At 40.4% G+C, this 27,985-nt stretch overlaps 1 protein-coding gene across 1 annotated transcript; it reads left to right on the forward strand.

The window, feature by feature from the left end:
• The first annotated feature begins 234 nt into the window (after positions 1 to 234).
• Positions 235 to 27,948, forward strand: nherf4b (NHERF family PDZ scaffold protein 4b). The gene is made up of 11 exons (XM_029701715.1): positions 235 to 300; positions 16,884 to 16,911; positions 17,470 to 17,534; positions 17,704 to 17,915; positions 23,904 to 24,108; positions 24,242 to 24,378; positions 24,606 to 24,813; positions 25,421 to 25,617; positions 26,623 to 26,865; positions 27,546 to 27,756; positions 27,831 to 27,948. Exons 1-10 carry the CDS (start codon positions 285 to 287, stop codon positions 27,723 to 27,725), a joined length of 1,491 nt encoding a protein of 496 aa, XP_029557575.1. The 5' UTR covers positions 235 to 284; the 3' UTR covers positions 27,726 to 27,756; positions 27,831 to 27,948.
• The last annotated feature ends 37 nt before the right edge of the window (positions 27,949 to 27,985 follow it).

The raw sequence follows: 27,985 nt of genomic DNA on the forward strand, positions 1-27,985 counted from the left end.
TTGCTCCTTAATTATTTGTTATATTTCTATAAAAACAAAATCTTCTTAAAACTGCATTGTTGGTTATGGGCTTGTGAGTAAGCATTTCACTGTAAGGTCTACACCGTTTGTATTCTGCGGATGTGACAAATTAAATTTGATTTGATTTGACACATGCACAGTTTAAATATTAAGCCTAGCGCTGTCCGTTTTGAAAGTGGGAAGGTGGAGTCCCACAGTGCGACATTTTCTATCACTCTGTGTGTTTCTCTGCTGACCAGCTGGGACAGAGACAGAGACTCAACATGAACCAAACTACAGGTACGGCAAAGCCTTCTTTTATTTAGCTCCATTTGTTTCTCGTGATCATCTGAATCTTGCTCTGGTGTTTTATTGTATTGATGTTCCATCACAGTAATCCATATTCTCATAATATTATTCATAAGTAGGCTAATAGCAGGCTACCATAATGTTAAAATATTGATTTGTAGCCTACTTTATCTGTTTTGGAGAATATTCAGTTGGGATATTTTATGATATTATGCTCCTATTCCATAGATATCCATTGTCTTGTAAAGAGCAGTGAATGATCATAGTTTATTGTTCGGTGCAATAGGTATTGCTCTGCAGGCAGTGTCTATAGGTTGGCTGTAACCATGATTCAGTCACCAGACCCATGTACAATACCCCTGACCGACTGGCTCCATCTTTTCACCCCTCTGTTTTACATTTCTGTAAATGTGCTATAAAAGATTCCACCAGCCAGCTAATTTTCAACTGTGGTCCCTGCCTAGGCCACTTTTCCCTAGCACTGGGTACATGATGTCAGTGCAGTAACTGTATTCCAGTTTGTGACCTCACCTGCCATGCTGAAGGTTTATGGCGGGGAAAGACAAACAGAGGACCATTAGTTAAATCAGAAAGGCCCGCTGTGCATGTTCAGTCATTGATTTTTTTCTATTTTTTTATTTAACCTTGTGGTGGCTAATTTCTGCATTACCAAATGAGGAGAGAGACAAACTTCACACACCAATCAGAGTTATACTTAAACTACATCTTTAATAATAAGAGTTTTGCAAAAGCCCTTGACTTTCAACAATTCGCTATCTCTAATGAACCATTGAAAAGTGATTACACAAAAGTACAAAGATCTTTTATAGCCAAGATACACCCCTCTCAACGTACATGACGAACCACAGATACATAGAATGGGTCACAAGGTTAAGTTTTGTATGAAAGATATCTATAAAACATAGTAGACAGCAACTGCTGTGTCAACAGTTTTCATTTGATAGGCCAGTGTCTGGTCCTCCTACTCCAAACTGGAACTGTCTCTCCCTGGTACGGTATAGAACAGAACCATTAGCTCATGTCCTCTGGAATGCTCTTTAGGCTTTACTCCCCAAAGACATCGTAAATCTCCTCTGTCAGTGCTATCTCATAGAGGCCCATCCTCAGTAAGACACACACACATATGTAGACAATGTTCCATTCTGTCCTCTTCCCTTTCTGATATTCGGCATAGCACCAGGGACATGTGAAAGACAAGTCTGACCTCTCCCCTCTCTGGGCCCCAAGTGACTGAGCCCCAGCTAAGGGAAAAGTGCAACTGCCAACATTCATTATCCAAAGGGATACATTCTAATGACAAGTATCTCACATAAGCATATTATGCAAATAAAACATCTTAATTATCTATGTTACCCAACTAATTCTGATTCATCCGCCACAACCTTTATTTAACTAGGCAAGTCAGTTAAGAACAAATTCTTATTTACAATGAAGGCCTAGGAACAGTGGGTTAACTGATTTATTCAAGGGCAGAACGACAGATTTTTACCTTGTCAGCTTGGGGATTCAATATAGCAACCTTTCGGTTGCTGGTCCAATGCTGTAACCACTAAGCTACCTGCCGCCCCAGTCAGGAGCGTGAGGTCGATGAAGATTCCACTTAACTGAACAGGGATCTATCTAGGTTTTATATATACATGTTATAAACACACTAAAACTTTCATTCTCAAGTTATTTGAATGGTTTACTTTGCTGCACTGAAGAATCAAACATACTGTAGTGTGATGGGGTTTTGATAAAATCGTTGAATGTGTAAATGAAACACTAATACACACCTCCATATCAGTGTTAGAGTGAATACAGGATATATTGCGGTCAATATGAAGATCAACATAAACTCCATATCAATTGAATAACATCCCAAATACTGTATTCATGTGAGTTGGTATGAGGAGCAAAGTCTAATATATGTAAGGCCTATAAGGGGAATGCAAACACCTACTGTGTATGTCACTATTTTTTACCACCTACTTTATCAAACTGATAACAAACACAAAGGTGAAGAAGAGGTTAGTTATTTCATGATGAGAATGATGTTTACCTAAGTTCTACCTTCCTGTAAAATAGGTTGTAAATCTAAGATATTGGAATAACCTAGATAACCCACTCCCCTCCTTTCATAACACAGAAATCTCTATTATTACAGTTTATCTTCTGCTGTTGTGTTTATGAGATTAACTAAAACCGTGGCTGTTTCTGAAATGGCACTTCATTCCCTATATAGTCCACTTGTTTTGACAAGAGCCCTTTGGACACTGGTCAAAAGTAGTGCACTATGAAGGTGTAGGGAATGGGATGCCATTTCAGACACATCCCAGATTTCATAATGTCATCCCTCTGTGGAGAAAATAAAGTAAGTAGCATTGCACGAGCTCATAAGAGTAGGAGCCTTCCTCCTGTTTCTGTGGCATGAGGCAGCTTGATGTACAAGTACACCCCTTGGATAGGACTCTAGTCTATCGCAGGGGGAGAGGACAAATTCTACATGTAATAACAGACTGATCAGAGCTCCGTTCGAGACTGTCCTATCAACGTGATCTGAAGAACTGTAATATCCTATGTTTCTCAGAGTCGTGGCTGAACAAGGACATGGAAAATATACATCTAGCTGATTTTTCTATACATCGGCAGGTGTCGTGGAAATTCAGTACTGAGAGAGACTTTGTCATTTCTTCAACCAATCCTCTTTATTTAATATCGATTAATTATTGCAATAATGAAACCGTCAGCCCAACAGTCTTGACTGCTGGACTGAGAGTCTGAATTATACAGAGAATACCGGGTCTTTATATACCAAACCTAAAACTGCTTCAACCATGGCAATTTGGGCACCATAACCCACCCTGGGTTCATCCTGTTGTTTATCTGCACGGGTGGGTGTTATTCTACTCCTCCAGGCTAAGTTTCCCAGATGCAAGGATGAGAACAAACACTGAAATGTTTGTTCCATTCCTTCAGGCTATCTATAGAATCCAGGCCCAGTTAGACCGGAGACATATGTCTCACATGCACCACTAATGATAGAAATGGAATGTGGCTGTAAAGTTTTATCACAAAGACGTCAATCAATTGTCAGCTTCAAGCTATCTCTAGTAAAACCCCTGTCCTCGACACCCAGACTAGCTGCAGGCCATTCTTACTCTTAGTTAAATATATAATCTGTCACGTCCTGACCAGTAAAAGGGGTTATTTGTCATTGTAGTTTGGTCAGGGTGTGGCAGGGGGTGTTTGTTTTGTGTGGTTTGGTGTTTTTGGTTTATGTTCTATTTCTGTGTATATCTAGTTTTCTATTTCCATGTTGGGTTTTTGGCAATGACCTCCAATTAGAGGCAGCTGGTTGTCGTTGTCTCTAATTGGAGGCCATATTTAGTTGGGTTTGTTTTCACTTGTGTTTTGTGGGTGGTTATTTTCTGTATAGCCTGGGAGCCTTATGGAACTGTCTTTCGTCGTTTGTTTAAGTGTTTTCTTTAAATAAATTAAGAAGTTGAGCACTTTACCCGCTGCGCCTTGGTCCAATCCTTACGATGCCCATGACATCGTTTACTATTAATATCAAATCAGGTAAGTATGTAATTTTTCTATCACATTCCCCTCTCAAGAAGCTAAGCTTCTTCTGGAAAAATGTAAGGGTACAAGTATTACATGATTATTGTTAAACAAATTTAAACAAACTAAGTACATATTTCTGGTGCCTGACATTTCATCCATAGTAAACAACCTTTGTTGAGTTTTAGACCTTTCTTATCTAAACACAGTCAATCTGGATCAGAAAATGAAACATAAAAAATTTGAATCACACACAAGATTCATTACCAGCAAATAGGACAATCATCACACTGGCACTATGCACGAAGATAGGGATCAGCATATGAGGGCACAAGGCAAGACCCAAATGCAGACGCAAGAGGCAGATGGTAGAGCTCCAATATTTATTATAACAAAGGGAGTAGGCAAAGGCAGGTTGGGGACATGCGAGAGTTCATAAACCAGGTCCAAACAGTACCAGACGATAGGCAGTCTCGAGGTCAGGCCAGGCAGGGGTCAGAAACCAGATCCGAGTTCAAAAGAGTACAAGGGGAAAGACAGGCAGAGTGGTCAGGCAGGCGGGTTTGGAGTCAGGACAGGCAAGGGTAGAAACCAGGAGGACTAGAAACAAAGAGACTAGGGGAGAAAAAAATAGGAGCAAAGAAAAACGCTGGTTGACTTGGCAAACAAGACAAACTGGCACAGAGAGACAGGAAACACAGGGATAAAAACACCGGGGATGATAAGCGACACCTGGAGGGGGTGGAGACAATCACAAGGACAGGTGAACCAGATCAGGGTGTGACACAGCATGATAAAAATGTCCACCCCATTTGGAACCCTTCCTACACCAGTGACAGACACCCCTCTCTGGGCACTTTGTACACTCAGTAGGAACATGAGTTCCACATCTGGGTTCTTATGTTCAGAATTAGGGTCCTCATCAGAGATGTAGTCAGGAATAGGTATGGGAAATCATTCAGTTCCCAAATCATAATCAGAACCCAATTAATTGTCCAACCAAAATTTAGAATTACATTGATCAGTGATTCACATTGGTTATATCACTCAAAATGAAAACCCTCAGCTTAACATGCATCAATACTGGCAGAATGTACATTTATATTAACATACAATATATTAATCTCATAATTCTAGTATTAAGTTCCTCATCAGGGTTATAATTACAGATCAGTATCTCAACACATTCTTAGCCTTAAATCAGTATACATTCAGCCATGTAGACCTCCATCAACCAGATACCCCACAATAACAATTTCAGACAAGTCTATATCAATTATGGGCACAGTTGACCCTTCTCTGGCATTCAATCTTCTGGCATTTCTTAATTTTTCTTCTTCAGATTGCTTCACAGTTCAAAATGGATGGCCCATGACAATGTCCCAATTTCAATGTCTCACCTGAACCCCACCACAACTCATTATGTCTTGTCCATTTGCCAACCAGTATACTAGCAATATGAGAAAAGTTTTGGAACAGATCTCTCTCTCTCTCCGTGCTCACTCCACGTGGACTTCTGTTGCACTCCTGAGAGAAAAAGGCAATTGATAACTTCAGCTGGATGCTGTACACCTGTTGCTGGTTCGGTCTCTCGATAGAAGTGGCATAGGACAGGGCCGTAGTGAACAGCATTTCTTCAGCCAGTTAGAGGGGGTTGTGAGGTCCACACCGTTTGGTCAAATTATTCTTCCCATGCATTTAGATACCATCTCCACTATTACCTCAAGAAAGGACAGATCAGAACAACAATTCAGTTCAGTTCATTTCTGATTCAGGAAACCCAGACAAGCATTCAAGAAATCCAAACAAATGATCTACTGTATGACAAATTATTACTACTAGCAATATTCTTAATGCAAATCTCTAAAACAAGTGAAAAAAAATAACATCACATTCTGTTGAAACAAATTTTCAAATTAGCTTATACTCCCTTATCATACCGTCAACCTCATCGCAGTCATAGGATCAGGAAATTATCCCGATCATCCAGTAGACCCAATCTGGTGAGATATATCAAAACAAAACAAACAAACAACAATACACTCCTTCATATATCACTCAATACATTTCTCTATATCACTCAAGGTGTGTAAACTTCAATCCAAAAAAACAAAACTGGTAATTCCAGCATTTTGACACATAATTCACATAGTGACTAATCTGTAAAAACAACACTGAAAATCACATTCGAATTACTACCCTTAACTCCAACAAAAAACACATTGAATTTGTACCCATAACTTGATTCAAGAAATAGACTAGAGACAGGTCTATCTTTCTCGTGGTCCTATTAGTTGGTTAAATAAAGGTGAAATAAAATAAAGTTATAAAACTTCTCCATAATTATCAGTATTACAAATGACATTTAAATCATCATCCAAGGTCTCTCGGCATTCCAGTGAGGGTGATCAAACTAGAGGTACTGCCCATTCACTATATTATATGGGTGTGATTAATCCTTGTTTTTCTAGCACTGTAGGCAGTAGACAAACAGCTTATCTGAGTGCATAAGGCACAGGTCAAGCCTTACAAAACTTTGGAACAGCTTTCTCTGACACTTGAATTTTGGCTTTAACTCCCTTTACCACACCCATTTCACCACTAAACACTTCAGCATATTTATCGCACAGCTGCGTAACTGGGTCTGACACATGGGTTCACTCTTAACTTCTATGGGCTACGTGGGACGCTAGCACCTGCGGGACACAGCCAGTGAAATATCAAGGCGGCAAATTCAAAAACAACAATGTGTCATAATTCAACTTTCTCAAACATACAACTATTTTCCACCATGTTAAAGATACACTTCTCGTTGATGTAACCACATTGTCCGATTTTCAAAAAGGCTTTACAGCGAAAGCAAAACATTAGATTATGTTAGAGTACATAGACAAAAATAATCACACAGCCATTTTCCAAGCAAGGACATGTGTCAATAAAACCCAAAACACAGCTAAATGAAGCACTAACCTTTGACGATCTTTATCAGATGACACTCCTAGGACATTATGTTACACAATACATGTATGTTTTGTTCGATAAAGTTCATATTTATATCCAAAAACAGCATTTTACATTGGCGCGTGATGTTCAGAAAATGTATTCCCACCAAAACATCCAGTAATGTGCACATCAATTTACAAAAATACTCATCGTAAACGTTCACAAAATATATAACAATTATTTAAAGAATTATAGATAGACTACTCCTGGATGCAACCGCTGTGTCAGATTTTAAAATAGCTTTACAGAGAAAGCACATTTTTCAATATTCTAAGTACATAGCTCAGCCATCACAGCAAGCTATACAGACACCCACTAAGTTCGGGGCCACCTAAACTCAGAATTAGTATTAGAAATATTCTCTTACCTTTGATGATCTTCGTCAGAATGCACTCCCAGGACTGCTACTTCGACAAGAAATGTTGTTTTGTTCGAAATAATCCATATTATGTCCAAATACCTCTGTTTTGTTTGTGCGTTCAGAGCACTATCCAAAGGCATAACGCGTGAGCGCGGTACCAGAGACGAAAATTCAAACTGTTCCATTAAGAAGGAACAGCGCACTCGCGGGATCGAACATATCCAATCCCTTTGTTGCCAGGCAGTCCACTCAGTAACTGAGCTCCTATTATCTGCCCAGTGACAGGAGAATGCTCAAACCACTTTCTGAAGGCTTTTGTCAGCCAATGGAAGCCTTAGGAAGTGCAACGTAACCCCACAGATACTGTAATTTCGAAAGGGGCTAGAAAGAAGAACTACAATTCTCAGATCCTCCACTTCCTGGTTGACTTTTTCTCAGGTTTTTGCCTGCCATATGAGTTCTGTTATACTCACATACACCATTCAAACAGTTTTAGAAATTTCAGAGTGTTTTCTATCCAAATCTACTAATAATATGCATATTCTAGTTTCTGGGCCAGAGTAGTAACCTGTTTAAATTGGGTACGTTTTTAATCCGGCCGTGAAAATACTGCCCCCTAGCCCAGACAGGTTAACAAATCTAATTTGAGGTGCTGAATCCAGTTTCTCCCCATTAGCGTAGAACCCTTCCCTTTTGATACTAATAGAAGTAATGGTAACACCTGAGCACCACATTTCACTTTAACCTACAGCTTTCCCAATAACTGAATAGGCTGAGCTGAGTAAGTTCTCAAAACAACATCACATGGTTGCAGTTTATGCTTCTTAAATCTGCTGATCAGCTTCTCTGAGATAATAGACATGGCAGCCCCAGTATCTACCTCCATCTTTATCTTTTCCCGTTACGTCTCACCATGACAATGTACGGTTTCACATACTCACGATCACTACACACTGTAAAAAGTCCTAAGTCCTTTTCTGACTGGTGATTTCCGACTGTGCTGGACCTGCAGGCAATAGCAGTTTTGCCTCCTGAACTTGATCTGCCGTCCAGTAGCGTGTCCCCTTAACTGGATTAGAGTGCGCTGTTTGAGAGCGTTGCTTAGAAAATGAGCTGTTCCCCGCAGATTCTCTCCCCCTGTAAGCCCTTTCAAGATGTCCTGTCTTCTGGCACGCCTTGCATTGGAACGCTGCTGTGAACTCTGCAGGTCTGCTGTGAATGTCCTGTCCCCAAACAGCGAAACAGTGCTTTGACGTTTCCCCCCTCTGGTCTGACATCCGCTGTTTCTCCTTGGAGGATCCGGGTTGATGCCCCTCCCTTATTGTGGTCAACTGATCGGTTCTCAACTGAGACGGTGTCTGCTGGAATTTCTGCACACTCTGGGCTGTGCACTCGAAGTTGTTGACAATGTCCAATACTTTTGCCGATGTTCAATTCTCCCCGTATTCCACACAGCTCTCATCTTGCCCCGCAGCTCCTTACTGGCAACTCCATAAACTAGCTGGTCCCTCAGCTGCTCCTCTAGTGCAGCCCCAAACTCACATGTAGCCAGCCGCCAGTCAGCGATGCTATATACTCAGCTAACATCTCTCCAGCAAACTTTTCTATTCTGAAAAACATACACTACCGGTAACTATTTCAGAACACTTACTCATTCAAGGGTTTTTCTTAATTTTTTTGTAGATATAGTGAAGACATCAAAACTATGAAGTAACACATATGGAATGATGTAGTAACCAAAAAAAGTGTCAAACAAATCGAAATATATTTCAGATTCTTCAAAGTAGCCACCCTTTGCCTTGATGACAGCTTTGCACACTCTTGGCATTCTTTCAACCAGCTTCATGAGGTAGTCACCTGGAATGCATTTCAATTAACAGGTGTGCCTTTTAATTTGTAGAATTTCTTTCTTCTTAATGTGATTGAGCTAATCAGTTGTGTTGTGAGAAGGTAGGGGGTTATACAGAAGATAGCCCTATTTGGTAAAAGACCAAGTCCATATTATGGCACGAACAGCTCAAATAAGCAAAGAGAAACGACAGGCCCCTTTTTTCTCCATTTCCACCTGAATGACGTGCCCAAAGTTAACTGCCTGTAGCTCAGGCCCTGAAGCCAGGATATGCATATAATTGGTACCACTGGAAAGAAAACACTTTGACGTTTGTAGAAATGTTAAAATAATGTAGGAGAATATAACACAATAGATATGGTAGGAGAAAATCCAAAGAAAAAACAATCCGAATTTTCTTGTTGAGCAAGAGACCATTCTCTTAGAAATGCAAGAGAAAGCTCATATTGTAAAATGGCTTCCACAGGGTGGCTTCCACAGTCTATGTTCAAGGTTTCAGGCTTGTAACTTCAAAAACAAATAAGAAATAACAGTTTTAGTAGAAGGACACAGTATTGGAAATCCGTGTTTGCGTGCGCCATGAAGAAATTACGCACCTGCTAAAATTGGTTTCCTATTAAACATACTTCTTTCCGAAATACATTTTATAGTTTGATTACATTTTAGGGTATCTGAGGAGTAAATAGAAATGTATTTTGACTTATTGAAACAAAGTTTAGGGGTAGATTTTCGGATTCCTTTATCTGCAAGTTGAACGAGTGGATTACTCAAATCGATAGCGACAACTAAATGGACTTTTTGGGATATAAAGAAGGATTTTTATCTAACAAAATGTTACTACATGTTATAGCTGGGACCCTTTAGATGACAAATCAGAGGAAGATTTTCAAAAAGTAAGTGAATATTTAATCATTATATGTGAATGTATGAAACCTGTGCCGGTGGAAAAATATTTTGATCTGGGGCACCGTCCTCAAACAATCGCATGGCATGTTTTCGCTGTAATAGCTACTGTAAATCGGACAGTGCAGTTATAATAACAAGAATTTAAGCTTTCAGCCGATATAAGACACTTATATGTCCCTAAATGTTTAAAATCCATAATATTTATTTGAATTTATTTGAATTACGCGCCTTCCAGTTTCACAGGAAGTTGTCCTGCTAGCAGGACCCTGATCCTTAAGAAGTTTTAAGACATGAAGGTCAGTCAATGCGGAAAATGTCAAGAACTTTGAACGTTTCTTCAAGTGCAGTCGCAAAGACCATCAAGCTCTACGATGAAACTGGCTCTCATGAGGACCGCCACAGGAATGGAAGACCCAGAGTAACCTCTGCTGCAGAGGATAAGTTCATTAGAGTTACCAGCTTCAGAAATTGCAGCCCAAATAAATGCTTCACAAAGTTCAAGTAACAGACTCATCTCAACATCAACTGTTCAGAGGAGACTGTGTGAATCAGGCCTTCATGATCGAATTTCTGCAAAGAAACCACTACGAAAGGACACCAATAAGAAGAGACTTGCTTGGGCCAAGAAACACGAGCAATGGACATTAGACCGGTGGAAATGTGTCCTTTGGTCTGGAGTCCAAATTTGAGATTTTTGCTTCCAACCGCTCTGTCTTTGTGAGACACGTTGTGGGTGAACGGATGATCTCCGCATGTGTTTTTCCCACCGTAAAGCATGGAGGAGGAGGTGTTATTGTGTGGGGGTGCTTTGCTGGTGACACTATTTAGAATTCAAGGCACACTTAAACAGCATGGCTACCACAGCATTCTGCAGTGATACGCCATCCCATCTGGTTTGGGCTTAGTGGGACTATCATTTCTTTTTCAACAGTACAATGACCCAACACTTCCAGGCTGTGTAAGGGTTATTTGACCAAGAAGGAGAGTGATGAGTGCTGCATCAGATGACTTGGCCTCCACAATCCCCCGACCTCAACCAAATTGAGATGGTTTGAGGTGAGTTGGACCGCAAATTGAAGGAAAAGCAGCCAATGTGGGAACTCCTTCAAGACAGTTGGAAAAGCATTCCAGGTGAAGCTGGTTGAGAGAATGCCAAGAGTGTGCAAAGCTGTCATCAAGGCAAAGGGTGGCTATATGAAGAATCTCAAATATAAAATATATTTTGATTCGTTTAACACTTTTTTGGTTACTTCATGATTCCATATGTGTTATTTCATAGTTTGATGTCTTCACTGTTATTCTCAATGTAGAAAATATAAAAAATAAGGAAAAACCCTTGAATGAGTAGGCGTCCATAAACTTTTGACCGGTAGTGTATCTCTCGCTCAACACTTTACGTTTTTGCCATAAAAGTCTCTCCGAGCTGAAATTAGCTCCTGGAAGCTAGCCTCTACCGACTTTTTCGGAGCTACCAAATTTTTCAGCAGCGTAAATGTCTTTGAACCCATGACTGATAGAAACACTGCTCTTCTTCGGTCGTCAGCTATCTCGTTGGCCTCCAAAAACAGCAAAAATTGCTTCTCATATGTGCTGAAGCTCTCGTTAGCCTCCTGGAAACACAAAACGGTCCACGCGCCTTTACTTTCCAGCTGACCAGCTAATTTACTAGTACTAGCTAACTTTTTAGCTTGTTCACTCAGTTGGTCATCAGTAGTCTGAGGATTTCACCAGTTGTTCATCCTAAGATGCTGGGTTCTTTTACTGAAGACTCCGAAGCGTGCTTATAATAAACGGAAGAGATTTCTTTCATGTGCTTCTTAACACATTCCAGTCGACCACTCTCTACAGTGTCTTCAGCCCAAGTCCCCAATACATCATTGAACTTTAACCACCCTTGCATCTCATAATCCAATCACTTCAATGCAAGAACTATCATTTGTTAATTCAAGTAACTCAACCCCTGCATACAAATCCCATTGGCTATTTGCAACCATTTAAAATCTAAACTCATTAACACATAGTACATTTCTCAATACATCACAACACATACACATAATAACACACGCATTCTATACACACGTACACATGGATTTTGTATTGTAGATATGTGGTAGTAGAGTAGTGGCCTGAGGGCAGTGGCCGTTCTAGCTTGTATGGCTCCCTGGGCGAATCCCCTCTTCAGCGCCCCCCACCACCAAAAAAATAAAAGCACCATTCTGCACTAACTGTCATTTTTATTCAGACATTTGGAACATAACAAATAAATAATCATAACATTTAAAACTATATCAATATAAAAATATATACAAAAATAAGACTTAAATATTAAAAACTAGTAACAAAGACAAATAGAAACAAAATGTAGTCTATAAATACAAATAAAAAAGATAATCAAATTATTACACATTTACCCTATTGCTAACAAAAAAACACACAAATACACAAAAAACGGACAAATAAATTGCACAAATCCTATATCACACAAATACACAAATAGAATAACACACCTATAAAGAAGAGAACCTGATTATTACACTATTGCACTTCAAACAAGAAACACACAAACTAAATTGCACAACTATTTGCATTAAAGTGCCTTGCAAAAGTATTCATCCCCTTTGCGTTTTTCCTATTTTGTTGGATTACAACCTGTAATTTTAATGGATTTTTATTTGGATTTCATGTAATGGCCATACACAAAATAGTCCAAATTGGTGAAGTGAAATGAAAAAAATTACTTGTTTAAAAAAATTCTAAATGGAAAAGTGGTGCGTGCATGTGTATTCATGCTATGAAGCCCCTAAATAAGATTTGGTGCAACCAGTTACCTTCAGAAGTCACATAATTAGTTAAAGTCCACCTGTGTGCAATCTAAGTGTCACATGATCTGTCACATGATCTCAGTATATATACACCTGTTCTGAAAGGCCCCACAGTCTGCAACACAACTAAGCAAAGGGCACCATGAAGACCAAGGAGCTCTCAAAACAGGTCAGGGACAAAGTTGTGGAGAAGTACAGATCAGGGTTGGGTTATAAAAACCTATCTGAAACTTTGAACATCCCATGGAGCACCATTAAATCCATTATTAAAAATGTAAAGAATATGGCAACACAGCAAACCTGCGAACAGGGGGCTGCCAACCAAAACTCACGGACCAAGCAAGGAGGGCATTAATCAGAGAGGCAAAAAATAGACCAAAGATAACCCTGAAGGAGCTGCAAAGCTCCACAGCGGAGATTGGAGTATCTGTCCATAGGACCACTTTAAGCCGTACACTCCACAGAGCTGGGCTTTACGGAAGTGGCCAGAAAAAAGCCATTGCTTAAAGAAAAAAATGAGCCAACACGTTTGGTGTTCACCAGAAGGCATGTGGGAGACTCCCCAAACATATGGAAGAAGGTACTCTGGTCAGATGAGACTAAAAATGAGCTTCATGGCCATCAAGGAAAATGCCTGCCGCAAACCCAACACCTCTCATCACCCTGAGAACACCATCCCCACAGTGAAGCATGGTGGTGGCAGCATCCTGCTGTGGGATGTTTTTCATCGGCAGGGACTGGGAAACTGGTCAGAATTGAAGGAATGATGCTAAATACAGGGAAATTCATGAGGGAAACCTGTTCCAGTCTTGCAGAGATTTGAGACTGGGACGGGGGCTCACCTTCCAGCAGGACAATGACCCTAAGCATACTGCTAAAGCAACACTCAAGCGGTTTAAGGGGAAATATTTAAATGTCTCGGAATGGCCTAGTCAAAGTCCAGACCTCAATCCAATTGAGAATCTGTGGTATGACTTAAAGATTGCTGTCATTCAGCGGAACCCATCCATCTTGAAGGAGCTGGAGCAGTTTTGCCTTGAAGAATGGGCAAAAATCCCAGTGGTTAGATGTACCAAGCTTATAGAGACATAACCCAAGAGACTTGCAGCTGTAATTACTGCAAAAGGTGGCTCTACAAAGTATTGACTTTGACATTATTTTTTTGTCTTATTTCTTGTTTGTTTCACAGTAAAAAGTATTTTGCCTCTTCAAAGTGGTAGGCATGTTGTGTAAATCAATGATACAAACCCCCCCAAATAATCAATTTTAATTCCAGATTGTAAGGCAACAAAATGCGAAAAATGCCAAGGGGGGTAAATACTTTCGCAAGCCACAGTACAAGCAGCTGTACTATTTACAGGCATGACCTAAGATGCTCACTTGGGCCGCTTACTGCCAAGCCATACATGTTACATCTGAGCAGACATTTCTTTCCTATAAGCTGGGCCACTTTGTCATGTTCTGCGGCTGGCTGGCCTTGTGAGTATACTTTGGGAGATCCACCTCCCGTCCTGCCTCTTTTCTTTACACCAGACGTCTTGGAGGATGCACGTTGTGAGACCGTACTCCTGCGATTTATACTTTGAGGTCTTGACCCTGTGAAACCACCCGGTTGGGACTGTAGCTGCGGCTCAATCACTGGTTGTTCATGTGCATTGACCGGCTCCCTTTTCCCAAGCGCTTTAGTCTCTTTAGACAGCCTACTACTTACTCCATGTCCTTCCTCACCACAGAAGAAACAGTGGCCACAGTTCGGTACACCCTGTTCAACATATATGGGGGAGTCGTATGGTTTCTCTCTTCTGGGCCCAGACTGTTGGCTCGTGGAACATTGGCACGTATGTTCTGGTTGTTTTGACTGTGTCGGAGAGTCTATCATGCTGGCTAAAGCTTCAACCTGCGCACTGAGCTGATGTATGGTCTTACTCTTGTGTTTATGATCAGCAACCTCCTCCCCTTTGATACAGTTTTCATTACTATGGCTATCACCAAGCTGTATGCTGTGAGCATGTATTGGTTAGGGGAGGATTATCGGACCTAGCCAATGCTGCCTCTCGTTCTTGCTATTGGTTATTTTCATCACATGCCTTAGTATTACTTCGTCAGACACTTTGCTATCAGAAAGGAGGGGTCGCAACTCCCTGCAAATATGTCCAGGCCTTTTGATCCACAACACGCTTCTGACTATCTCATTTTCACTGCAGTTCTCTTAAATCCCTTCTATCTGTTTGCACACATTATTGTAGCTTATGTCTGACGCGTGGTTGCCTATTTGACCCCCATGAATCTTGAATTCTCTCCACTGCATGTAAAAGATCTCTTAGGGAGACTAAACTGTCGTGCTCAGAGTGTGGTGCACGCTCAGAGTGAAGGTTACTGTGTGGTGAGTTATCATGTACAGAGCTATGTTTCTCAGCTGTGAATGTGGTAGGGCTAACTCTACATTGGAGGAGTTTCCTACCTAGCTCCTCATAGCTAGAAAGCATTATCTGATGTGTCATTGGCTACATTAACAAAATCAGCTGCATTGGTGGGCGACGGAGGTATATTTTCAGACAGAGCACTACCCACTTGGCTATCAGGTGAAGTTACAAGACTTAGATTACAACTCTGTATAACTAGTTCTATTGCATCATTCAAAACCAACATTTCAACCATTCCCCCATCCTCAGAATCAAGCAAGGTCTTACTGTACATGAAAGCATGGATGTGCTTAAAACAACCCTCTTTGTCATCCTTCTGTAGCTTCGACTGGTCTTTGTCTGGTACCAGGCCGACGGCCTTGGCGATCAGATAGAGTTCTTCCAGTGTCAGTGAATGCAGGCCCTTCCTTGCACCGTACGACATGGCCTCTCTTTATCCCTCACGCAGGTCACACGGCTACACAGGTCACACAGTCCCGGATATCTGTATCACTGGATCAGCATCCTCCAGCAGGTGAAGCCAATCCCGGAAAAGCACCCAAGAATCTGTAACAGGCCCCAGGCATGAGATCCCACTACAGATAATAAAGTCCTGTTTTACACAGGTTGAAAGAAGACAAAGGGGAGGTTTATTTTTCTATCAGGCAGTTTCTGACTCTTTTTTTTGCTGTAGAGGGTTCTCTAAACCCTAATTCCCCTGCAGCTCTCCCTAGTGATACACACTGGATAACATTGTTCCCATTGGAGGTATATGAAGACAAAAACACGAAGAAAAAAACACAACCAATACAAAAACATAATAGATAGAAAAAAAGATATCTCTTTCTCAAAACATCAAATCGTGACCAACATATTTATGTGTGTCACACTATTGTATTGTCTATTTTTAGTTGAATTCTGGGTTGAATTGAAACAATAGCTGTTGATGACTTTGCAATGCTATTTAGGCCTAAATACCATAATTGATGATGTATGAGTGATAAAGTATGGTCACATTTCATTTTCTCTGTTAAACCTACCTTTTGTAATGAAAATAATCTATTTTGTTTTTAAGTGCAGACCTCTCAACACTCATTCTCATGATAGCACATTGGTAATAGTCAGTGACAAAAATAGACCAAAGGGTAGCTGTAGGTAGATCAATTCTCCAGTAGGAGGTGCTGTCCAGCCTATTGTTTTTTTGTTCTGATAGTGGATATAATGTTGAAGATCTGACATTGTTTTAAAGGTACAATTTCAACATATTTTATACAAGGTGTGTCTATGTTGAAAATGTGGTAACCATGATGACATAATCCTATGGTTGAAATTTCACCCTCAAAATTATAACTTTTTTCAAATCCAATGTATTTTTCACATTGATTCCACATCATAATGAGTTGACAAATTACGTTGAAACAACATTGATTCAACCAGTGTGTGCCCAGTGGGTCGACACCAGGTCAACCAGTTTGAAATGTGTAAATGGATGTCAGGAAAAGTAGGTCATTAGGATTCACAGATTTTTTTTTGTTTTTTGCAAGGTAAAGGTTGATCAAATGTATTTTGTCTTCAGATTCACATAAAGAAACGTACACACTGATGAGATCAACAATTGCTGTAAACTATTAAACTGACTGTTGTGTTGTGGTGTTCTCTTTCAGGTCTTGTGGGGGTCATAGAGCTAACAAGGTAAGTTTTGTTCCTCTCCTCCTCACAATCTACCCTTACTGTTTTCCAATTTTTTGCACTATTCCACAGTTTTTGCAGGTGAATAAATACATGTGTTGGCCTAAGCAAGTGATCAGTTGAATTGGAAACATTCAAGTTTATGTTAGTCCTGCGTTTACTTATTTGGCTGAATAGAAACTAAGTTTCATAGCAGTTCATAGTGCTGTTCTGCACATTCTGTCCCTGAAGACCTTGGAAACACAGTAACACATGAAACTCTGAGCCTGGATTTGCTGACTTTTAAGATTGTTCTCTCTCTCTCTCTCACTGACTCTCTCGCTCTCTGTTTCTCTCTCTCTTTCTCTCTTTCTCTCTCTCTCTCTCTGTCACTGAGAGACCCTTTAAGACTTTGGGCTCAATATAAGCCTTCACAAGCACAGATAAATGATCACAGATTGCACTTACGTAATGGGGCCACATACTGTATTGCTGAAATTTCACTCAATGGCTCGTGAAGTGGTGATTTGCAACTTGATCGCTCAATTCTGAAAAATAAAATGATTATCTTTTATGTCAAAGGAAATTCACCTTCAATCCTAAGGAGGGAATAGACAACCCAGCAATGGTCATCTCAGATGATGCAGGTAGGCTACCCCTTTAGTGTTTTCCATTACACACCTCAATTCTTTCACCTCTTCTGAATTTTGGGGAGAAAGATGATATACGATAGACTAACTTTAGACTATAGACTTTAGACTATAGACTTTAAATGTATGTCCACTGTTCCTTCTCCTATATACCTGTCCCCTGTAGAGCCTTGCTCAGGGCCCACACTGCGTCTCTGCGTTCTTAAACGTGAAGAGGGTGAGTCCTTCAGCTTCCACCTGCGTGTGGAGAGGGGCTGCCTTGGTCATGTGATCAGACATGTGACGCCATGGGGGGTGGCGGAGCGCGGCGGTCTCAGAGACGGGGATCGACTCCTGGAGGTCAATGAGGGCTTTGTGGATAACATGACACACCCAAAGGTCAGATGGCCGATGACCTAGAGCGACTTTTAAGGAGGATTTAACCTAAAATATTGGTCATTATACACATGTTTTGCTTTTATTTTACCCTGATTTTAACAGGTTTACCATTGTTGTCAAAATACCTATTTTTCAAGAGAGACTTGGCCAAAAAGGCACCTAGACTGAACATAACATTCTAACTTGTACAGTGGGTATCATAAGTATTTACCCCGCTTGGATTTTTTCACATTTTGCTGCCTTACAGAGGGATTGAAATGTATGTAATTTAGATTTTTTTTGGCATTGATCTACACAAAATACTCCATAATGTCAAAGTGAAAAGAAAATTCTACAAATTTGTAGAAATTAATAAAAAGGACAGTAAATAACTAAAATATAGTCGCTGCATAAGTATTCACCCTCTTTGTTTAGGCAAGCCTAAATTAGTTCAGGAATAGAATTTGGCTTAACAAATCACATAATACGTTACATGGACTCAGTCTGTGTGAAATATTAGGGGTTGACATGATTTTTATGACTACCCCTTCCTCTGTCCCCATAACATACAACATTTGTAAGGTCCCTCGGTCAAGTATTGAATTTAAAGCACAGATTCAACTACAAAGACCAGGGAGCTTTTTGAAATCTTCATAAAGGGCAGTGATTGGTAGATTGGTAACAATAACAAATCAGACATTGAATATCACTTTATGCATCGTCAAGTTAATAATGATGTTGTGGACGATGTATTAAACCACCCGGATACATCAAAGATATAGTCGTCCTTCTGAACTGAGCTGCAGGACAGGAAGGAAACTGCTCATGGATGGTCAGCATGAGGCCATTGGTGATTTTAAAACAACTACAGCGTTCAATGGCTGTGATGGGAAAAACTGAGGATGGATCAACAACATTGTAGTGAATCCACAATAATGACCCAAATGACAGAGTGAAAAGAAGAATAAAAATATACAGAATAAAAATACCCCCAAAACATGCAACAAGGCACTAAAGTAATACTGCAAAAAACACGGCACAGGTATACACTTTATGGCCTAAATGCAAAGCCTTACGTTTTGGGGATAATCCCACACAACACATGACTGAGTAATTGCCTCCTTATTTTCAAGCATGATGGTGGCTGCATCAGGGTATGGATATGCTTGATATCGGCAAAGACTGGGGAGTTTTTTTTTAAATAAAAAGAAACAGGATGGAGCTAAGGACAGTCAAAATCCTAGAAGAAAACAGGATTCAGTCTGCTTTACATCAGACACTGGGAGAGCATTCCTCCTTTCAGCAGGATAATAACCTACAACACAATGCCAAATCTACACTGTAGTTGCTTACCATAAAAAACAGTGAATGTTACTGTCAGGAACTTTCTGAGTGGCCAAGTTACAGTTTTGACTTAAATCTGTTTGAAAATCTATGGCAAGACTTGAAAATGGCTGTCTAGCCATGATCCCTAACACCTTGACAGAGCATGAAGAATTTTTAAAATAATCCAGGTGTGCAAAGCTCTTTTTTAAAATAAAAAATAAATAAATAATTTAAGGGGTGGATCAGCTTTAAATTGCCAAAAGATTGTTGCTTCCATCAATGTAATTGTCTGCATCATTTCCAATCCCCCATATATTTTTGGGGTAAATATATACACTGCTCAAAAAAATAAAGGGAACACTTAAACAACACAATGTAACTCCAAGTCAGTCACACTTCTGTGAAATCAAACTGTCCACTTAGGAAGCAACACTGATTGACAATAAATTTCACATGCTGTTGTGCAAATGGAATAGACAACAGGTGGAAATTATAGGCAATTAGCAAGGCACCCCCAATAAAGAAGTGGTTCTTCAGGTGGTGACCACAGACCACTTCTCAGTTCCTATGCTTCCTGGCTGATGTTTTGGTCACTTTTGAATGCTGGCGGTGCTTTCACTCTAGTGGTAGCATGAGACGGAGTCTACAACCCACGCAAGTGGCTCAAGTAGTGCAGCTCATCCAGGATGGCACATCAATGCGAGCTGTGGCAAGAAGGTTTGCTGTGTCTGTCAGCGTAGTGTCCAGAGCATGGAGGCGCTACCAGGAGACAGGCCAGTACATCAGGAGATGTGGAGGAGGCCGTAGGAGGGCAACAACCCAGCAGCAGGACCGCTACCTCCGCCTTTGTGCAAGGAGGAGCAGGAGGAGCACTGCCAGAGCCCTGCAAAATGACCTCCAGCAGGCCACAAATGTGCATGTGTCTGCTCAAACCGTCAGAAACAGACTCCATGAGGGTGGTATGAGGGCCCGACGTCCACAGGTGGGGGTTGTGCTTACAGCCCAACACCGTGCAGGACGTTTGGCATTTGCCAGAGAACACCAAGATTGGCAAATTTGCCACTGGCGCCCTGTGCTCTTCACAGATGAAAGCAGGTTCACACTGAGCACATGTGACAGACGTGACAGAGTCTGGAGACGCCGTGGAGAATGTTCTGCTGCCTGCAACATCCTCCAGCATGACCGGTTTGGCGGTGGGTCAGTCATGGTGTGGGGTGGCATTTCTTTGGGGGTGCCGCACAGCCCTCCATGTGCTCGCCAGAGGTAGCCTGACTGCCATTAGGTACCGAGATGAGATCCTCAGACCCCTTGTGAGACCATATGCTGGTGCGGTTGGCCCAGGGTTCCTCCTAATGCAAGACAATGCTAGACCTCATGTGGCTGGAGTGTGTCAGCAGTTCCTGCAAGAGGAAGGCATTGATGCTATGGACTGGCCCGCCCGTTCCCCAGACCTGAATCCAATTGAGCACATCTGGGACATCATGTCTCGCTCCATCCACCAACGCCACATTGCACCACAGACTGTCCAAGAGTTGGCGGATGCTTTAGTCCAGGTCTGGGAGGAGATCACTCAGGAGACCATCCGCCACCTCATCAGGAGCATGCCCAGGTGTTGTAGGGAGGTCATACAGGTTCGTGGAGGCCACACACACTACTGAGCCTCATTTTGACTTGTTTTAAGGACATTACATCAAAGTTGGATCAGACTGTAGTGTGGTTTTCCACTTTAATTTTGAGTGTGACTCCAAATCCAAACCTCCATGGGTTGATAAATTGGATTTCCATTGATTATTTTTGTGTGATTTTGTTGTCAGCACATTCAACTATGTAAAGAAAAAAGTATTTAATAAGATTATTTCATTCATTCAGATCTAGGATGTGTTATTTTAGTGTTCCCTTTATTTTTTTGAGCAGTGTATATCCATATACATACACGTATGCATACACATACACATATATACATACATATACCTATATAGATATGCATACTTTTTTAAGAATATACCTTTATTATTCCCCATAAACCCTACCACCCTTCCCACAATTGGAGTAAACTAATAAACACTTAGGCTTCTACCTTCAGTTTATACATCTTATACACATTTTACAGACACAATCTATTTTACAATAGTTATATTTTGTTTGTTTTTAGTCCTTCCTCTATTTCTGATGTCCATCCAGTTTGATATATATTTGTAACTATGCTATTTCACAACATTTCTGAACCTATATACATTTTACAGACCCTGTATGTTTTACATTGGTTATCTTGTTATTAGTCCCACCCTTCAGCTCCATTCAACCCATCCAATCTATCTCTCAACATCATCCATTTTGGATTTATATTTGCCATATATTTTTCAACTGTGCTGTGATGCTTCACAAAAGTACTGAACCTTTCTATCCTCATAGCTTCTACAGATTGTAAATTAAAAATAAACATTTTTGCTAAAATAATAACTATATTATTGATTGATTGACTATGGCTTTTCAAATCACCCAGTATTGCTATCTGCAGCGTTAGTTCTAGGCAAATGTTGCAATTCTTCAGCCATTCCTGGACCTGTGACCAAAAACGAGCTACATATGGACAATACCAAAATAAAAAATCTAATTACTCTGCCTCCTCACTGTCACGTTCTGACCAGTATGAGGGTTATTTTGTTAGTGTAGGCTGGTCAGGACGTGGCAGAGGGTATTTGGTTTATGTGGTTTGGGGTGTGTGTATTATGTAGAGGGTAGTTGATTTATGTATTCCGGGGTTTTTTGGTCACTGCTCTATGTTAGTCTATTTCTATGTTCTTTCTAGTTAGTCTGTTTCTATGTTTAGTTAATTGGGGTGTGGACTCTCAATTGAAGGCAGGTGTTGTCTAGTTGCCTTTGATTGAGAGTCCTGTGTGTTTGTAAATTGTGGGAGGTTGTTTCTTGTTTTGCCTGTATGAGCCTGACAAGACTGTTTTGTTGTTCGTGAGTTCTTCGTTTAGTTATTTTGGTGTTATCTTGATTTAAAATAAATATCAAGATGAGCATCCACATTCCTGCTGCGTTTTGGTCCTCCATTCCCGACGACAACCGTTACACTCACAGCAGAATCTGCAGAGCTGGCAAGATTGTATCCCGCATATATATAACATTCTATTGGTTGCAATAATTTTGTATAGTCATTTAAATTGAAAAATTTTAAGTTTTGAATCCAGCGTTGTTTTGCGTATCAATTCATAAACCATGTGCCATGGAATGGGTACATCGAAAATCTCTTCCCAACTATTTTGCAATTTATATGGCACAGCTGTCAGTTTTTTGGTCCTTAAATGAAATTGTATATGTTTTTATTTATCACACTTTTCTTTAACCATTTATGTTCTTTAATACAGGGCCGACATACAAGTTCCTTACTTGTTTCCCCTTCTACTTGCCTCTTCCATGTATGTGGTAATGCTGCAATTAATTGGTTGTAATTTTGGGTAGAGCAGACATTTCCATATGTCTGTGTTAGCTGCATGTGTGACAACTCCACCAGTCCTATTTATGATATCATTCACTAAAATTATACCTTTTAGAAAATGTATTACAAAAATACGTTTTTTTTTTTATCAATTAGTATATTTGAGTTTAACCACAACAGTTGTTGTATTATTTGTTCTGTCTTTTCAGGTGGATTAAACTGAAATTGCAACCAACTTTCTAAGGCTTGTTTTTTTTAAATAACGATATTTTTTACATTATTTCCTTTTCAAACAACCGGAAGTGAGCAGGTGTAATCTGAAAAAAGGCCATTCTTGAACATAGGATGAGACATTCCTACCAATTTACTAGAGAACCATTTTGGATTTAAGTATAACTTTTGTATGACTGATGCCTTTAGTGAGAGGTCTAATGCTTTAATATTTAATAATTTCTTCCCTCCGAATTCATATTCGTTATATAAATAGGCCCTTTTAATTTTGTCTGGCTTGCCGTTCCAAATAAAATTGAATATTTTTTTGTTCATATAATTTAAAAAGCAGGTAAACTGTGATATGACTAAAGAGTTAATCAGGGTGATTTTTCCACAAATAGACAGATATTTTCCTTTCCACGGCTTTCTATAAAAATGTATTGGAGTGAGATCATTTCTTTCTTTTGGGATTTGTATACTGAGTATGTCCACATCTCCGTCAGACCATTTAATTGGTAAACTATACGGTAATGTAAAATGTGCATTTTTTTGTGATCCAATATGTAATATAGTACACTTATCATAATTTGGTTTTAATCCAGAGAGGTTAGCAAAAGTATCTAGATCCTCTGAGGCCGTGGAGAGATTCTAATTGTGGTTTTAAAATAAAACATGAATCTTCAGCGTACGCCTTCGTTTTTAAGCCACAGATTTCTAATCCCTTAATATTATTGTTTGATCTAATTTTAACAGCTAACATTTCAATGGCAATAATAAATAGATATGTCGACGTATTGAATCAGGAAGGTGAATACTTATCAAATCAAGGTATGTTAGTGTTTTATCTTTCATTCATCTTTAAAAAAAACAATTAAATCCACTTTGACATTACAGAGTGTTTTGTGTAGATGGTTGATAAAAAAATGACAACTAAATCCATTTTAATCGCACTTTGTAACACAAAATGTGAAGAGGGGTGAATACTTATGATACCCACTGTATGTCTGTCTCTTTGTGTGAGTCAGGTGGCCATGCGTATAAAGCTTAGTGGGCGCCAGCTGTGTCTGCTGGTGTTGGATGGAGAGGAGTACGACCAGGCAATGTCACAGGGTCATGATCTCCAGGCCCTAGCCAGAGAACACAGAGGAGAGGGCTGCAGCCCGCCCCGGCTTTGCCACATCATCAGAGATACATCTTCAGGCTTTGGAATCAACTTCCTGCCCGTGGAAGGTATGCGAGACTGCAGCTGAGAGGGCATTGATACAAATTATGAAATTCTGAATTAATCAGAATCAGAGTTGATTGGTTGGTTGGTCGTAGAATGGTTGTTGACTTTGTGTCATGACATGTGAACTGCCTCTAGGGGAGAAGGGCCGGATCTCAGTGAGCCTGGTGAGCGGGGGTCCGGCCGAGAGAGCGGGGGTGTGTCAGGGAGACCGCCTGTTGTGGATCGATGGCAACACAGTGTCAGAGCTCACAAACTCTGTTCTCAGCAAGATGGTAGGTGGACTTGGACAGACAGACCTCCCTTCATTGTATGGACCAGCCTTTGAACAATCTGGGTCACATTCATTAGGGCATCAAAACATTTTGAAATGGAAAATGAAAACCAATGTTTCTTATTGGACAAGTCCAGATAGTCACTCCCTGTTTCAAGCCCTTTTCTTCCGTTTGGTGCCTAATGAACATGACCGGCCTGATACAGGTTGTCCATGTATTGTGTGCAGGTGAAGAAGTGCAGGGACCACATGACCATCCTGGTGATTGACAGTGAGAGTGAGCAGAGCTATGCCCGCAGGCGGATGCCCATCCTCCCCACCCTGGCTGGTTCCCACCACAACCTGCCCCATACACCCAGGAAACTCCAGCTGGTCCCTGGACCCGAGGGGTATGGCTTCCTCCTCAGAGAGGAGAGGACACCGTCAGGATGCAAAGGTCAGAGGGATGATGATGCATGTACAAACAAACTCAACTATGCATACCATATGCAGGAAATAGCTTTGACACAAGCAATAGCAAAAACGCTAGGGTAAAAACAAGACACACAATACACGGCACACATTCACAAACCCATACACTTACACTACCGTTCAAAAGTTTGGGGTCACTTAGAAATGTCCTTGTTTTTGAAAGAAAAGCATATTTTTTGTCCATTGAAATAACATCAAATTGATCAGAAATACAGTGTAGACATTGTTAATGTTGTAAATGACTATTGTAGCTGGCTATTGTAATGACTATTGTAGCCTATGTAGATATTCCATAATATCGACTATTGTAGTTATTATGGAATATCTACATAGGCATACAGAGGCCCATTATCAGCCACCCTCACTCCTGTGTTTCAATGGCATGTTGTGTTAGCTAATCCAAGTTTACCATTTTAAAAGGCTAATTGATCGTTAGAAAACCCTTTTGGAATTATGTTAGCACAGCTGAAAACTGTAAGGAAGCAATAAAACTGACTTTTGAACGGTAGTGTATATCTATAATCCAGATTGTAACCATCAGTGTATGTGTGTGAAATGGTTTCCTTCTTTAGCCCACGTAATGCGTGAGGTACACCAAGGCAGCCCGGCTGAGATGGCAGGCATTGAGGAAGGAGACCTGCTACTTGAGGTCAATGGAGAGGCAGTGGAGTCACTGGGCCATGAGGACATAGTGGACAGAGTACGGAAGAGTTGCCAACAGGTCACCCTTACCACCATCACAGCCCTTGGCCAAGAGTTTTACACGCAGGTAGCTGTGACCACAGTCATCCCAAGTGTGTTTGTAGCAACGTGCATACCCCGCCCATTTGAGGATCTGTCTTTTTCAGACATCTATTTCCTGTGTTTGAGGGGTGCAAACTCCACTTGTCACTTAAATCTTGCTGGATGGATTGCTTTCATTTTACTCCTGCGACTCTTTCATACTCTGGCTTGTGCCTGTCGTTTTTCCATTAACGCTACGGCCGCGGAAATGTTTGTGATGACCTGTCAAACACATCCTGGTAATGGGTGAAATGTGCTCAATGGAATACATTATCTTTCAAGAATGCTAAATATTAGTCTGGGATTTTAAGCACTGTCTCAATCACTTACATCACAAAATAGAGAATAACTTTAATTTGATGGGTGTTCATTGTTTGTGTAATTGAAAAAAGTAATAATTTATTACAGTTTAAATGTCGACAAATTAGATGTTACATTTAAAAATAAGTTACATTTTACAATAAATTGAATACCTGAATTCCCACCAAAATCCCTGAACTCCATTCATTATTAGTCCGTGCCAGTAAAATTATTTATTTGCTGTAATTCAGTCAATATATGATGGATTATAAAATGTCTAAAAGTTTGGAATGTCTTCCATTGTCCAACTGTTGCATTTTATTAGAATTGTTTAAAAAAAAACATGTAACAACTTGGTAGGGCTTAATAAACATCCTTGACTTTTTTAACATTTTATTTTACCTTTATTTAACTAGGCAGGTCAGTTAAGAACAAAATCTTATTTTCAATGACGGCCTAGGAACAGTGGGTTAACTGCCTTGTTCAGGGGCAAAACGACAGAGTTGTACCTTGTCAGCTCGGGGATTCGAACTTGCAACCTTTCGGTTACTAGTCCAACGATCTAACCATTAGGCTACTCTGGGTTCCGGGTTAAATTATAACCAGAGTAAGCAGGCATTAAACATATAAAGTACATCTAATGAGTTAATGATTGTTCTCTTTGTTATGTACCCTATTTTACTCCATTCAGTTGGATCTGTCCCCTCTGCTCTTCTGTGGGAGTAATGCAGTTGAACAGGTAAAGGAAACTGAGAACCTAGCCCCACCACCACTCCCAGTTGTAATGGAGGTTCCAAAGGAAGAACCAGTGGTGCTGCCCACTGTGCCTAGTCCTGTGCCCAGTCCACGGCTTTGTGTTCTCCAGAAAGGACCTCTGGGTTTTGGCATCAACTTGGGCTGTGTCCAGGACACCCCTGGAACCTTTGTAAGCCAGGTAGGGCACCATAGGACACTCATGGACACACACTAGCTGGTGGGCAGCTCAAGGATCACAAGTGAATTTTTCATTTTTTACTCAAACCAGAGATTGCACTGAATTATTGTACTTACAAAGAGCTGAGAATAATTATATTTCTCATTAAATGTAAGGTAAAAAGGCCCAATGTAAGGTAAAAAGGGCCAATGCAGCTGTTTTGATGTCAATATCAAATAATTTCTGGATAGAAATGAGGTACCTTACTGTTATCTTATTCTATTTATATGGTCAAAAAGAAACAAAAATAGATTCTTAGCAAAGAACAATTTCTCAGGCAACAATTTTGCTAGGATTGTCTGGGAGTGGTCTGAGTGAGGGGCCTAATGGGAGGGATATGTAACCTGAAAACTAGCTGTTAATGGCAGAGAGGTTTGAAACTCTCTGTTATTGGTCTATTAACTTATACCAAAACTCCATCCCACCAAAACAGGCAGAAATTCAGGGTGGTCTCTTCATACACCAAAACTGCATTATCATAATTTTCACAATTTCCCAGTATTATTCCAACCTCTTATTGTGGAAATATATATAAAACACAGGACAATCACGATGTTGACTGCACTGGGCCTTTAAAGAGGTGAAATGATACAGTTGGCTTTCTAATATGGAAATTACCTAGATTTTTGGGGGTCCTCTAGGTGGCACTGGGGGGCTCTGGGAGTAGAGCAGGACTACAGGTAGGGGACGTGGTGATGGAGGTGAACGGACAGAACATGGAGGAGAACTGTCTGGAGGATGTGATGGTTCTGGTTCAGGAGGGAGGACATTCTCTCTCTTCTGGTTGTGGAGAAGAGTGGGTACAACAAGCTCGGACATAGCCAGAGTCCCTTTACTGCTGTAGAGGCTATGGTGAGAGAACATGTCCTATGTATTTATTAATCTTTAATAAATTATCACATCTAATTGATCTTGTATCGCTACAGGTGGAGGAGGAAACTGATGGCATATCTGCCCTGTGAGTGACCGAAAATGACCCAAGCATCTATATACAGTTGAAGTCGGAAGTTTACGTACACCTTAGCCAAATACATTTAAACTCAGTTTTTCACAATTCCTGACATTTAATCCAAGTAAAAAT

This window comes from Salmo trutta, chromosome 19, assembly GCF_901001165.1.
Source record: "Salmo trutta chromosome 19, fSalTru1.1, whole genome shotgun sequence".
Classification (NCBI taxonomy): domain Eukaryota; kingdom Metazoa; phylum Chordata; class Actinopteri; order Salmoniformes; family Salmonidae; genus Salmo; species Salmo trutta.

Coding starts and splice junctions, on each gene's coding strand:
- nherf4b (XM_029701715.1), top strand. Junction 24,109..24,241: donor CAACTTCCTGCCCGTGGAAG/GTATGCGAGACT, acceptor AACTGCCTCTAG/GGGAGAAGGGCCGGATCTCA. Junction 26,866..27,545: donor CTGGAACCTTTGTAAGCCAG/GTAGGGCACCAT, acceptor GGGGTCCTCTAG/GTGGCACTGGGGGGCTCTGG.